This window comes from Aotus nancymaae, unplaced genomic scaffold (genome assembly GCF_030222135.1).
Source record: "Aotus nancymaae isolate 86718 unplaced genomic scaffold, 86718_ANA_hifiasm-v0.15.2.pri h1tg000020l, whole genome shotgun sequence".
NCBI classification, from domain to species: domain Eukaryota; kingdom Metazoa; phylum Chordata; class Mammalia; order Primates; family Aotidae; genus Aotus; species Aotus nancymaae.
In genome coordinates this window covers 43,297,757-43,312,225 of record NW_026988432.1, presented here as the reverse complement: position 1 = coordinate 43,312,225, position 14,469 = coordinate 43,297,757, and the positions used below count along the sequence as shown (strand labels likewise).

Below are 14,469 nucleotides of genomic sequence, written 5' to 3'. Positions count from 1 at the left end.
TCCTATTTCTCCACATCCTCTCCAGCATTTGTTTTCTCCAGATTTTTTAATGATCGCCATTCTAATTGGCGTGAGATGGTATCTCAATGTAGTTTTGATTTGCATTTCTCTAATGACCAGTGATGATGAGCATTTTTTCATATGTTTGTTGGCCTCATGTGTGTCTTCTTTTGTAAAGTGTCTGTTCATATCCTTCGCCCACTTTTGAATGGGCTTGTTTGTTTTTTTCTTGTAAATCTGTTTCAGTTCTTTGTAAATTCTGGATATCAGCCCTTTGTCAGATGGGTAAACTGCAAAAATTTTTTCCCATTCTGTTGGTTGCCAAGTCACTCTAATGACTGTTTCTTTTGCCGTGCAGAAGCTGTGGAGTTTGATTAGGTCCCATTTGTCTATTTTGGCTTTTGATGCCAATGCTTTTGGTGTTTTAGTCATGAAGTCCTTGCCTATGCCTATGTCCTGAACGGTTTTGCCTAGATTTTTTTCTACGGTTTTTATGGTGTTAGGTCTTATGTTTAAGTCTTTAATCCATCTGGAGTTAATTTTAGTGTAAGGTGTCAGGAAGGGGTCCAGTTTCTGCTTTCTGCACATGGCTAGCCAGTTTTCCCAACACCATTTATTAAACAGAGAATATTTTCCCCATTGCTTGTTTTTGTCAGGTTTGTCAAAGATTGGATGGTTGTAGATATGTTGTGTTGCCTCCGAGGCCTCTGTTCTGTTCCATTGGTCTCTATCTCTGTTTTGGTACCACTACCATGCTGTTTTGATTGCTGTAGCGTTGTAGTATAGTTTGAAGTCCGGTAGTGTGATGCCTCCTGCTTTGTTCTTTTTGCTTAGAATTGACTTGGCTATGCGGGCTCTCTTTTGGTTCCATATGAAGTTTAAAGTGGTTTTTTCGAGTTCTGTGAAGAAGGTCATTGGTAGCTTGATGGGGATAGCGTTGAATCTGTAAATTACTTTGGGCAGTATGGCCATTTTCACGATATTGATTCTTCCTAACCATGAACATGGATGTTTCTCCATCTGTTTGTGTCCTCTCTTATTTCATTGAGCAGTAGTTTGTAGTTCTCCTTGAAGAGGTCTTTGACGTTCCTTGTTAGTTGTATTCCTAGGTATTTTATTCTCTTTATAGCAACTGTGAATGGCAGTTCGTTCTTGATTTGGCTCTCTTTAAGTCTGTTACTGGTGTATAGGAATGCTTGTGATTTTTGCACATTGATTTTGTACCCTGAGACTTTGCTGAAGTTGCTTATCAGTTTCAGGAGATTTTGGGCTGAGACGATGGGGTCTTCTAGATAAACAATCATGTTGTTTGCAAATAGAGACAATTTGACTTCCTCCTTTCCTATTTGAATATCCTTTATTTCTTTTTCTTGCCTGATTGCTCTGGCTAGAACTTCCAGTACTATATTGAATAGGAGTGGTGAGAGAGGGCATCCTTGTCTAGTGCCAGATTTCAAAGGGAATGCTTCCAGTTTTTGCCCATTCAGTATGATATTGGCTGTTGGTTTGTCATAAATAGCTTTTATTATTTTGAAATACGTTCCGTCAATACCTAGTTTATTGAGTGTTTTTAGCATACAGGTCTGTTGAATTTTGTCAGAGGCCTTCTCTGCATCAGTTGAGATAATCATGTGGTTTTTGTCTTTGGTTCTGTTTATGTGGTGAATTGCGTATGTTGAACCAGCCTTGTATCCCCAGGATGAATCCTACTTGAGCATGGTGGATAAGCTTTTTGATGTGCTGTTGCAATCGGCTTGCCAGTATTTTATTGAAGATTTTTGCATCTATGTTCATCATGGATATTAGCCTGTAGTTTTCTTTTCTTTTGAGTTTCTGCCTGATTTTGGTATCAGGATGATGTTGGTCTCATAAAAAGATTTGGGAAGGATTCCCTCTTTTTGGATTATTTGGAATAGTTTCAGAAGGAATGGTACCAGCTCCCTCTGGCTTCCCTTAGCATTTTCTCCTTCATTTCAACTCTGGTGAATCGGACGATTATGTGCCTTGGAGTTGTTCTTCTTAAGGAATATCTTTTTGGTGTTCTCTGTATTTCCTGGACTTGAATATTGGCCTGCCTTGCTAAGTTGGGGAAGTTTTCCTGGATAATATCCTGAAGAGTATTTTCCAGCTTGGATTTGTTCTGTTCATCACATTTAGGTACATCTATCAAACGTAGATTGGGTCTTTTTACATAGTCCCATATTTCTTGGAGACTTTGTTCATTCCTTTTTACCCTTTTTTCTCTAATCTTGCCTTCTTGTTTTATTTCATTGAGTGGATCTTCAACCTCTGATATCCTTTCTTCTGCTTGGTCAATTCGGCTGTTGAAACTTGTGCATGCTTTGCAAAGTTCTCATGTTTTTCAGCTCCATCAATTCACTTATATTCCTCTCTAAGTTGTCCATTCTCATTAGCATTTCATCAAATCTTTTTTCAAGGTTCTTAGTTTCTTTGCATTGGGTTAGAACATGTTCTTTTAGTTTTTTATTACCCACCTTCTGAAGCCTGATTCTGTCATTTCATCACATTCATTCTCCATCCAGCCTTGTTCCCTTGCTGGTGAGGAGTTGTGATCCCTTGTAGGAGGAGAGGCATTCTGGTTTCTGGTGTTTTCATCCTTTTTGCGCTGGTTTCTTCCCATCTTTGTGGATTTATCCACCTGTGGTCTTTGTAGTTGCTGACTTTCAGACTGGGTCTCTGAGTGGATGTCAGGTTTGTTGATGATGAAGTTATTTCTGTTTCTTAGTTTCCTTCTAACAGTCTGGCCCCTCTGCTGTAGGACTACTGAGGTCCACTCCAGGCCCTGCTTGCCTGGGGATCACCTGCAGCAGCTGCAGAACAGTAAGGGTTGCTACCAGTTTCTTCTTCTGCTATCTTTGTCCCAGAAGGATACCTGCCATATGTCAGTCTGAGCTCTCCTTTATGAGGTGACTCTTTGGATATATGGGGGTCAGGGAGCTGCTTGAGGAGACAGCTTGTCCTTTATAGGAGCTCGAGTGCTGAGCTGTGAGCTCTGTTGTTCATTCAGAGCTGCTGGGCAGGTACATTTAAACCTGCTACAGCAGAACTCATAAACCCCTTTTTTTCCCCAGGTGTTCTGTCCCGGGGAGTTAGGGCTTTATTTATGAGTTTCCATTGTGCTGCTGCCTTTTTTTCAGGGCTGCCCTGCTGGGGGCTCCGCCCAGATGCCGTGTGAACTTCCCTGCAGTCCTGTTTATATGGGTGTAGTTCAAACTGCCTCGGCAATGGTGACCCACCTCTGTAATGGCAGATTCTCTCTGTAATGGCAGGTTGCCTCGGCAATGGCGGGTTGGCTTGGCAATGGCGGACTACCTCCGTAGTGGTAAAGTGCCTCGGTAATGGCGGACGCCCCTCCCCCACAGAGCTAGCCTGTCCCAGGTTCAGCTGTGCTTGCTGTGAAACTCTCAACCCAGAGCGCTTCCAAATGCTGTTTTTTTGTGTGTGTGTGTTTGTGTGTGTGGGACCAGCCGAGCCTGATCACCTGGCTCCCTGCCTCAGAGCCCTTTTTTTTTTTAGTTGAATAGTTGACTCTCTCCCAGGTGTTCCAGTCGCCTGTTGAAAAGGTGCCGGGATCTGTGTGATTTCCCGTGCGAAGACACACCGCACCAGCTGAAACAGCAACGCTGAGATTCGTGGCGCTTTTTTGCCCGGGAATCTCCTGGCCTGGCTCCCTGTTTCAGTCCCCTTTTTTATCAGCTGAATGGGTGCTGTGCCTTCCGGGAGCTCCTCTGGCCAGGTAAAATGGCACCCAGACCAGAGTATTTTGTACAGAGAACTGCCGCGCCGGGGCGCTGGCAAAACAGCTGCGCTGGCGACCCGTGGGGCTTCTCCACCTGGGAATCTCCTGGTCTGTGGGCAATAAAAATCCGTCTGGAAATGCGGCGTCCACTCACCCTCTGCACTTTCACTGAGAGCTGCAGTCCTGAGCTGCTCCTAATCAGCCATCTTGGATCTTCCAAAATTGTTATTTTATATATGACTCATGCTCTCCACAGGCTGACTTTAAGAGTATGGTTGTACTTACTCTTTTTAATAAAGCGGTCTCTAGTAAGCAAGATTCTAGAGGTATAAAAAATAAGCATTAATTTCAATTAAAAACTCACTATGCATTTTAATTTTTGAAGCCATAGAAAGAATAATATAAACTTTTCATAAGAGATATTTTTAAACATGCCAGTCTTTTTTTTTTTTTTGTCAAAAGCTTGTTTTCAAAGTCATATGGACTTTATGTATAGATAGATAATATGAGGGAAATTTGTAGTCATGAAAATGTTCTATATTGTAATTGTATCAATGTCAGTATCCTGGTTGTGATATCACAGTCTTGCAAGATGTTACCATCTTGCAATATTATTGAGCACATTAATTAATAAATTAAGCATTGATGTTAAAAAAGGTAGGTAGATAAATACTACAGGAATATTTGATGTTTGGTCTTAAGAGCTCTTGCTAAAGCATATTTAAGTTTAATTATTAAAAATGTGTTTTAATTTTTTACACTAGGAGAAATATTAAAAGAGCAAATTGAATCTTCTCCCCAGAATCATCTTTTTTTTTTTTTTTTTTTTTTTTGGCCTTTGGAATAGAAGACAGACTTCACAAGCAGTTTGAAAATGAGAAACAAGATAGCTCAGGAAGATAATTTCATCTATCAGCGTTCCAAAGCATAATTCTAAATTGATATGTATAATCTGGAGAAAAAGGAAACAGAATACATGGAAACAGCACCAAATGGGAATCCCAAAGACTCTAGGTCACTCACTAGTTATATGACCCCAGGGTAAACTACTTTACCTGCACAGCTTCGGTTTTCTCAACTGTGAAATGAGGGACATCAACTAGAGTCTTTCCAGCTCTACACAGCCATGACTAAGAATGTTTTTAGTGACTAGAGCAACACAGCCTTGCTATAGGATGCTGGTTGTTAGATCTTGTTTCCTCCTGAATTTGGTGATGACTTTGTGAGTCTCTTAATTAGCAAAAATAGGTAAATGGTATGGGTTGGGACGTGTACAAAATTCAGCATATTGTGGATTACCAGTATCAAACTGCCCAATGTATAAATTCTTTAGAGGCAGAAAATCAGAGTTTCCCTTGCTTTTATGCAAATGTAATGATAATACAATCCCTTTGGAAAACAGAACACTGACAAATGTTGTCTCATTCCATCTTTAAAACTGCTCTTTGAGGGAAATAGACCAGAAATAACTAGTCTCATTTTACAACTGAGTTTACAAACTTCTCTTGTGTTCTTATCGTATATGTATAAAGCAGCATACAAGGTAGCATGGGAGTACATAGAAATTATAGAGTCCTTGGCTCAGAGAGGTTATTGGAGAAACTGAGGTACATAGTGATTAGCGTTTACAAAGTTCCTTTGTTTAAAGTCAGAATGAGAATTCTAGTTGTCAGTATCTTGGTCAGGCCTTTTTTCTTTGGGTCAAATTAAGACAGATAAACTCAAATAGAGTAGAAGTCCCAGTTTTTTATGCCACTAAGGAAAATAATTTCAAAATTAAATATTTCAAAGTATTTAGCCTACCCCGCTTCTAGAAGCATGAATTTTGTGTCCATTTATGTGAGGCATTAAGAAGTTGCTTCCTTTCCCTGCCAAATGAAGTCACAATGGATGTTTTGTAGATTAAAAACAGAGATTAAAAACTTAATTTTCACATTCATGCTACATTTCTTGTTGCTTTATGCCCTAAAGACACATCCAGGGATTTAGGTGTAGTTCATGGCACATTATGAGAGAATGCAGCTAGTCCTTTCCCTTGCATTATCACATTCTATGTGCCTCCTCTGTGATCATGTATGAAGCACATTTTATTTTTCTTCTCTCCTCCTTTTAGATCCAGCTTTCCAAAATTGGGCCACCTTTTATAATCAAGAGCCAACCAATCTCGAAACCTGAGTCTCGAGCCTCCACTAGCACTTCCATCAGTGGCGGGAGGAACACAGGAGCCAGGACCCTCGCAGATATCAAGGCTCGGGCCCAACAAGCTCGGGCCCAGCGAGAGGCTGCTGCAGCCGCTGCTGTAGCGGCTGCAGCAAGCATTGTCTCTGGAGCCATGGGAAGCCCAGGAGAGAGTGGAAAGGCAAGAACCCTGGCACACATCAAAGAGCAGACAAAGGCTAAGCTCTTTGCGAAACATCAAGCTCGAGCCCATCTCTTCCAAACCTCTAAAGAGACCCGGTTGCCTCCGCTCAGCTCAAAGGAAGGGCCTCCAAACTTAGAAGTCTCTTCTACCCCTGAAACAAAAATGGAAGGTTCGACTGGTGTCATTATTGTCAATCCAAACTGTAGATCTCCTAGCAACAAGTCTGCACACCTCCGGGAGACCACCACTGTACTACAGCAGTCTCTTAACCCAAGTAAACTTCCAGAAACTGCCACTGACTTATCTGTGCATAGTTCTGATGAAAACATACCTGTGTCACATTTATCTGAGAAAATTGTTTCATCTACCTCTTCTGAAAATAGCAGTGTGCCCATGCTTTTTAATAAAAATTCTGTCCCCGTATCTGTCTGCAGCACTGCTATGTCGGGAGCAATTAAAGAACATCCCTTTGTGAGTTCTGTTGATAAATCCTCTGTTCTAATGTCTGTTGACAGTGCAAACACTACAATTTCTGCTTGTAATATAAGCATGTTAAAAACCATCCAGGGAACTGACACTCCATGCATAGCCATTATACCAAAATGTATTGAAAGCACTCCCATTTCAGCCACTACAGAGGGCTCCGGCATATCAAGCTCCATGGATGATAAGCAGTTACTAATATCAAGCAGCAGTGCTAGTAACTTAGTCTCCACTCAGTACACCTCTGTGCCAACTCCCTCCATTGGAAACAATTTGCCAAACCACCTCTCCACTAGCTCTGTCTTGATTCCCCCGACGGGAATTAACAGATTTCCTTCTGAGAAGATAGCCGTACCTGGGAGTGAAGAACAGGCCACTGTATCCATGGGTACCACTGTGAGAGCAGCTCTCAGCTGCGGTGATTCAGTAGCAGTCACAGACTCTCTGGTTGCACACCCAACCGTTGCAATGTTTACTGGAAATATGCTGACAATAAACTCTTACGATAGTCCTCCCAAGTTAAGTGCTGAAAGCTTGGACAAAAATTCAGGGCCTCGAAACAGGGCAGACCATTCTGGAAAACCTCAGCAACCACCAGGGGGCTTTGCACCAGCAGCCATAAACCGATCAATTCCGTGTAAAGTCATTGTTGACCACAGCACCACGCTGACCTCCAGTTTGTCTCTGACTGTCTCCGTTGAAAGCTCCGAAGCCAGCTTGGACCTGCAGGGCAGGCCAGTGAGAGCAGAGGCATCCATACAGCCCATGGCGTGTCCTCAGGTGTCTGTGATTAGCAGGCCTGAGCCTGTTGCCAATGAAGGTGTAGATCACAGTTCCACTTTCATTGCTGCTTCGGCAGCAAAACAAGACTGTAAAACATTGCAGGCCGCCTGCACAAGTCTCCGAGAATTACCCCTTGTTCCAGATAAATTAAATGAGCCGACTGCTCCCAGTCATAACTTTGCTGAGCAGGCACGTGGCCCAGCTACTTTCAAAAGTGAAGCAGACACAACCTGTAGCAGTCAGTATAACCCAAGTAACCGGATTTGCTGGAGTGACGATGGGATGAGGAGCACAGGACAGCCTCTGGTTACTCATTCGGGTTCAAGTAAACAAAAAGAATATCTCGAACAAAGCTGTCCAAAGGCTATCAAAACTGAACATGCCAGCTACTTGAATGTGTCAGAACTTCATCCCAGGAATCTCATAACAAATGTTGCTCTTCCTGTGAAATCTGAACTCCACGAAGCGGACAAGGGCGTTAGAATGGACACTGAAGACTTCCCTGGCCCCGAGCTGCCTCCTCCGGCTGCAGAGGTAACCTCTAGTATACAACAAACACAGAACGTGAAAGCTTCCACTTCAAGTCCCATGGAAGAGGCTATTTCCTTGGCTACTGACACCCTGAAAAGAGTCCCTGGTGCAGGGAATTCAAGCTGTCGTCTGTCCTCTGTGGAGGCTAACAATCCACTGGTGACGCAGTTACTACAGGGCAACCTGCCTTTGGAAAAAGTGCTGCCACAGCCCAGATTGGGAGCCAAGCTCGAGATCAACAGGCTTCCATTGCCTCTTCAAACTACCTCAGTGGGTAAACCAGCACCAGAGAGAAACGTTGAAATTCCGCCCAGATCTCCAAATCCAGATGGTAAGAGCTACTTGGCAGGGACTGTTGCACCACTCCAAATGAGAAAGCGAGAAAACCACCCCAAGAAGAGAGTAGCTAGGACTGTAGGAGAACACACTCAAGTTAAATGTGAACCAGGAAAATTGTTGGTGGAGCCAGATGTGAAAGGGGTGCCTTGTGTCATCAATTCTGGCGTGAGTCAGCTAGGACACAGCCAGCCATTTAAGCAAGAATGGCTAAACAAGCACGCCATGCAGAACAGAATTGTTCACAGCCCTGAGGTCAAACAGCAAAAGCGGCTGCTCCCATCGTGTAGCTTCCAGCAGAACCTATTTCATGTTGACAAGAATGGCGGCTTCCACCCTGACACTGGTACCTCACACAGACAGCAGTTTTACCAAATGCCTATGGCTGCGAGGGGCCCCATTCCTACCGCAGCTCTATTACAGGCCTCTTCCAAGACCGCAGTGGGATGTAATGCATTTGCCTTCAACAGGCATCTTGAACAGAAGGGATTGGGAGAGGTTAGTCTTTCCTCAGCACCTCACCAGCTAAGGTTAGCCAACATGTTATCCCCCAATATGCCCATGAAAGAAGGCGATGAGGTGGGAGGCACTGCACACGCAATGCCAAACAAAGCACTTGTACATCCACCGCCGCCACCGCCTCCCCCTCCCCCTCCCCCTCCCCCTCCACCCTTGGCTTTGCCCCCACCTCCCCCCCCACCACCTCCACTACCTCCACCTCTCCCTAATGCAGAAGTCCCATCCGATCAAAAACAACCGCCAGTTACCATGGAAACCACTAAGAGACTTAGTTGGCCACAGTCCACGGGCATATGTAGCAATATAAAATCGGAACCTCTTTCTTTTGAGGAAGGTTTAAGCAGCAGCTGTGAACTGGGCATGAAACAAGTTTCCTATGACCAGAATGAAATGAAAGAACAGTTAAAAGCATTCGCGCTAAAAAATGCAGATTTCTCTTCCTATTTGCTTTCTGAGCCACAAAAGCCTTTTACCCAATTAGCTGCTCAGAAAATGCAGGTGCAGCAACAACAGCAGCTCTGTGGAAATTATCCAACAATACACTTTGGTAGCACGAGTTTCAAAAGGGCAGCATCTGCAATTGAAAAGTCCATTGGGATTTTGGGAAGTGGCTCCAATCCTGCCACGGGCCTGCCCGGTCAGAACGCTCAGATGCCCGTTCAGAACTTTGCCGACAGCAGCAATGCAGATGAGTTGGAACTGAAATGCTCTTGCCGGCTGAAAGCCATGATTGTGTGCAAAGGCTGTGGGGCCTTCTGCCATGACGACTGCATAGGTCCTTCAAAACTCTGTGTAGCATGCCTGGTTGTACGATAAGAGCTGAGTGAAAGATGCAGTATCCCTTTTCCACATGGAAAAGCCAAATAGCATCAGCAGCAACAAATCGAATAATGCAGTGGTTTCTATCATGGTAATTTATTTTGCTTTGGAACAGGTCTCTTTTTTCTGTGGCATTATTTTCTTGCGTTTCTCATAAAGGAGAGGATGCATCCCAACTGAATGGCTCAGTGGCATGTCTTTTACGTGTTCATTTGCCATTCTGAGCTTCGGAAAGTTTCTGTCCATGTGTATACAAGTCAATACCCCATCTTTATTTTTCTTTTAACCCAGCTGTAGATAGGAAAAGGACATTTTTAATTACTTAATAACCAGAAATGCAGATGTATAGAGAGAATAAGAGGAATGATTTAAGGTGGGTTCTGCATTTTTCTGCAGATGACCCATTACAGCAAGGAATTTTACACTTGACTTTTCTGGACCTAGCTTTACCACAGTGATTAAATCCTATTTAGAAAGGGGAATCTGATTTAAATGTGTGATTCCTTGTATTTACTCCTATCTCAAAAGATGTATTAAAGGAGGTATGCCATTAATGAAATCCACTGTCTTGATTATTATCTTTCCTCCTGTTTTACTCTTTCTCAGAAACTATGGCAGATTATCTGTACCTGCCTTGGATTTTGTACACATATTGTAGTGAAATATGTCCTACATGTGAAATTGCAGCATGGGACTCATGCCCAGCAATGTGGTTCTAGCCCTTTGACACCTGATCATATGAGATCAATTGGCCAGCCAATAGCCATGGGCCCAGAGGATTTTAGCACTTCCTATGTGACTTTTAAGAGCAGGTTTGAAAAAAAAAAAATGCCCTGAAATTCAAAGCAAGGAAATAAGATGCTGTTTATGCACACACAAATGGGTTGATAATGTAAATATTCTATTCACGCTAATGAATTACTAGATATTAAAGTGGGGGGGAATTATTGTAGCCCTTTATTGATGACACCCATGCATTCTGGCTTCAGACCTTGCAAAGGTTGGCCATCTCTTTTTAAAAGGGTCATTGATGATAAAAGGGACTACCCAAGGGTAAAGCATCAACATTTTACAGAACAATTGTTTTTCTCATTATTTACAGCCTATATAATTGAACTCTGAAATAACCCTCATTTTGAAAAAAAAAAAATGGTGTAGCGTGTTTTGTTTTTTTCCCTCAGGTGTATTCAGTACATTCTTCATATTGGGGGAACTGCTTTTGAAAAAGGGATACTGCATCTTAAAATTATCTTCAGTGTGCATCCAATAACGTCTGAGTGTTGAGTATTTGAGCTACATTCCATATACTTTGGCCACCCTCATACCGGAGGACAGCCGTAGTTCAGGAGGCTCTGTTCCCAAAAGCAAGTTCAAAAGCACATGCACATTGTGGAAAGATGAAAACAAAAACCAACCATGCCCACTTAACTTCAGATTTCAGAGCACAAAGTTTGGAGTGCCATTAACCCGTTGATTGATTGTGGCTGTAGAATTAAAAAAACAAACATGGGGGGGCGGGGAATCATCCGTATCCAGGGTAAGAATGACTGATATTTTCACATGGGATTATCCTAATCACTGTAAACTTTTTGACATTCCCGTAAAACACGTCTTAAAAATTGACTGGAATGAGCAGAAATTACATTCCTGAAAATAAGAACACTTGTGATTTTTTTATAATAACTATATGAGATTTTTTTTTCTCCATATTTATTGTGATGTTGCCAAATTTCTTTAGGTGATAGAGACATCATTTGGAATAACAAGTTGCTGATAGTGAAAGGTACTTTATCTTAGAAAGAAAGAAAAGAAAGGCCTGCCGCTGTAGACATGATTTTGGTGCTTCAATACTGTCATTTCTGTTTTTCACAGTAAAATTGGCAAAACTAATGACTGAGAAAGTTAGCAATGTGCTTAACCAGCCTTTCCCGAGGAATGCAGCGTAAGTTCCAGCGGATCCTTAGTTTTCTCTTCACTGCACGCCGGGTTGTATTGGGGTGGCATCCTTATCAGTGGTGTCTTTATTGTCTGCTTGGCTCTAATATCATCCTGATTTCGAAGATCATGCTCTTAGTCTCACAGTGGGGCACCCCTATAACATAGACACTTGCATGCCAACTCCTTCCAAATTCAGTCACTGCTATACCAGTGTCAGATACTGTCTACACCAGCAGATTGAAACCCATCACATCAGTAACTGACATGGTGTTGGAAGAAACTCCAATCTACAGAACCTTTGCACTCGGTATTTGAGGTACAATTGAGGCTGATGAGATTCTGAGCTTATGATCAGTTCCTTCACTGGTGAATACTGCTTGCAAGTTGCTTACTGGGAATAAGGAAAAGTGTCCTTCTGTATGTTTTGATTTTTCACATAACAGGCTTGGAAAATCAGTTGTTGATAGTGCACGGATTCTCTCGTCCAGGTCCGATTAGCATAATTTTTCTGTGCCCTTGCTCTTTTTTGCTCCAATTCAAATACCTAGTGTTCTCATATGGCTTATATTACTGAAAAATTAATATCCTAAGCTAAAATATAAGGGAAAGGAAGAAGAGAAATTTAGATGTAAAATGTGGGTCAGATATTTTATAAGTGTTCATTTAATATATATATACACAAAAGCCAGTATATTTGAATTGAGTAGGTTCTTAGTTTTCTGATTTCTACATATGTCTGCTATGTGCAAATGGAGTATGTTATTTACTACATGGTTATTGTGGTGTGGCGTGCAAATGTTAGCATGTGCATTATCCTGATTACTGGACACAATTTTTTTCTTATCAGGAATAGAACTTGCACATGTACCATGCAATTTTTTTTTTTTTAATCACAAAGGATGTATTTCCCTAAGTAGCACTTTTGGAGCAGGGGAAGGAAGACTGCTATTCCCTAATCCTCCTCTTATAAGATATGCATATGCCTGAGGTGTATAAAGACATTTAGGTTAGTTAATGGGCATGTTAATAAGAGCATTCTGATGCAAATTCATTTTCAAAATGAAAATATTTTTTTCTTCCCCAAAGTGAGAATAGCAGAAATTTTGGTGAACTGAGCACCATAGTTATATAATATTTCCCTGCGAAGGTCTAGTTTGAAGAAGAAAACTTGAAAACAAACCTATGAGGTTGAGCCTAGTTGCTATGAAGACTTTGGGGTGGTACGTGTTTCTGGGATGAGCTATAGAAGGTTTAGTTGACTGCTGGACCTTGGATATTCTTACTCAGTTCAAAATAAACACACAAAAACAAGCTGGTGCATATGGTGCTTTATAATGCAGTCAAGAGTAAGAATACCTATTGCTGTAGCCCCATTTCCTTTACAAACCCTCACACAATTTCAAAAGTGGAAATTACTGTGGCCTCTGGTTTCCCAGTTCTTCCATGGTATAGTGAAGTCCCAGGTTTTAGAAGCTGAAGCCAAGCATAGGGTTATATCGTCTGTATGGTAGTGAAGCCCAGCACAGCGGTAGCTGCCTAGCGGGAATGACCCCCTCTGAGCATGCAGAGCCCAGAGTCACTGTCCATCTGTGTTCCCAGAGAACAATTGTGAAGAGTCCTAGAACAGGAACTCATCAGACTGTCAGGGGCCTATGTAGCCAAAATGTTACTGAATATAAAATTCCTGTCGTCTTCAGTCTTCATGCTTTGTCACTGTAAAGCGAACAAAAAGCATTTTTACTATAATTTAAAGGAGCTGCTTTTTTATAGCACATACTATTTCGCTTTGTACTATATTTGATAGTTGCAGAATAATTTAGACTGTAGAAAAACTTTGTTGTATTTGTACTGTTCTTGAATGTTTCAAAGAAAGTGCTTTACTTGGTTGCCATAATTTTCTTGTACTGCTGTATCCCCCCACCCCTGCTTCATGGAAACCTGATACGATACATATTTTCAGTAGTTTGTTTTTTTTTTTTATGTGTGTTCGTTTGTAATTTTTTTTTTGGGGTCAGTATTCTGAATGTTTACATCTGTTTGACATTAGCCATTTAATGCCTTTTTTAAAGGCGATATTACTCTTACAGTGTAACAGCAAAATGTGAAATCAACCCAAACATAATATGCATGACAAATACAGACTGGGGGCGAAGGCCCCGAACCTACATAGACATTTTATATCAACATACAGAAAAGTAAAATCCTCCTTCAGTCCTCTACCAAAGAATATATTATTCCCACAGGAAAAACTCAGAGAAGGTGTGTAAAATCCTCAGAAGGGGGAGCAGTTGATTCAGTAAGACTGCAACAATTTAATACTGTTACGCTTGCTTTGATACCTGACTAAATGTGACTGAGTGCAACAAGCATTTAAAAAATTTTTAGACAGTGTTTTGTTTAGAATTCAGGGATCATGCATTCTTTAATGGTGCTGTTGGTTTTTTTATTTCTTTTCTACAAAAAAAACAAGTGTTGCCTACAAAAGTGACTGCTCACAATACCATAAGTTAAATGAAATGTTTGTCTCTTCATGTTTCTCTGTCTTTCCCTTTCTCAAAGTAACTTGGGTTTCAATATTAAGATATTCTGGAGAAAATAAAGAAATTAAACATGAAATAATGGTCTTTTTAAAATTTTTTAATGAAGTAAGTTATATACGTTAAATACTAATAATTGAAAATTATATTTTAAAAAATTGTAGGGACAACTTAAACCATATACTGTTAAATTATCTATGCTGCTTTTTGGTAATGGTGACTTGTCAACATATGGTTATAACTATTGTTAAAACAGGAAAAGCTAAAACTGAAACTTTAGAAATTAATGGTAGCTGCTATGCTTATCATTTAAGACTGTATTTGGACTTTCTTGTTTTCATTAAGATCTTAATTCTTTATACCAAAAGAATTCAGGTAAACAAATTGTTACTATCACATGT

General features: G+C 41.2%; 1 protein-coding gene across 2 annotated transcripts in view; it reads left to right on the top strand.

The window, feature by feature from the left end:
- The window catches only part of ASXL3 (ASXL transcriptional regulator 3), a 183,690-nt gene extending 169,546 nt beyond the window's left edge, over window positions 1-14,144 (top strand). For both annotated transcript variants that reach the window (XM_064379306.1, XM_064379305.1), the window contains one exon: window positions 5,874-14,144. In XM_064379306.1, the coding sequence (XP_064235376.1) occupies window positions 5,874-9,590 (3,717 nt within the window). In that variant the 3' untranslated portion in view covers window positions 9,591-14,144. The remainder of the gene's footprint in view (window positions 1-5,873) is intronic.
- The last annotated feature ends 325 nt before the right edge of the window (window positions 14,145-14,469 follow it).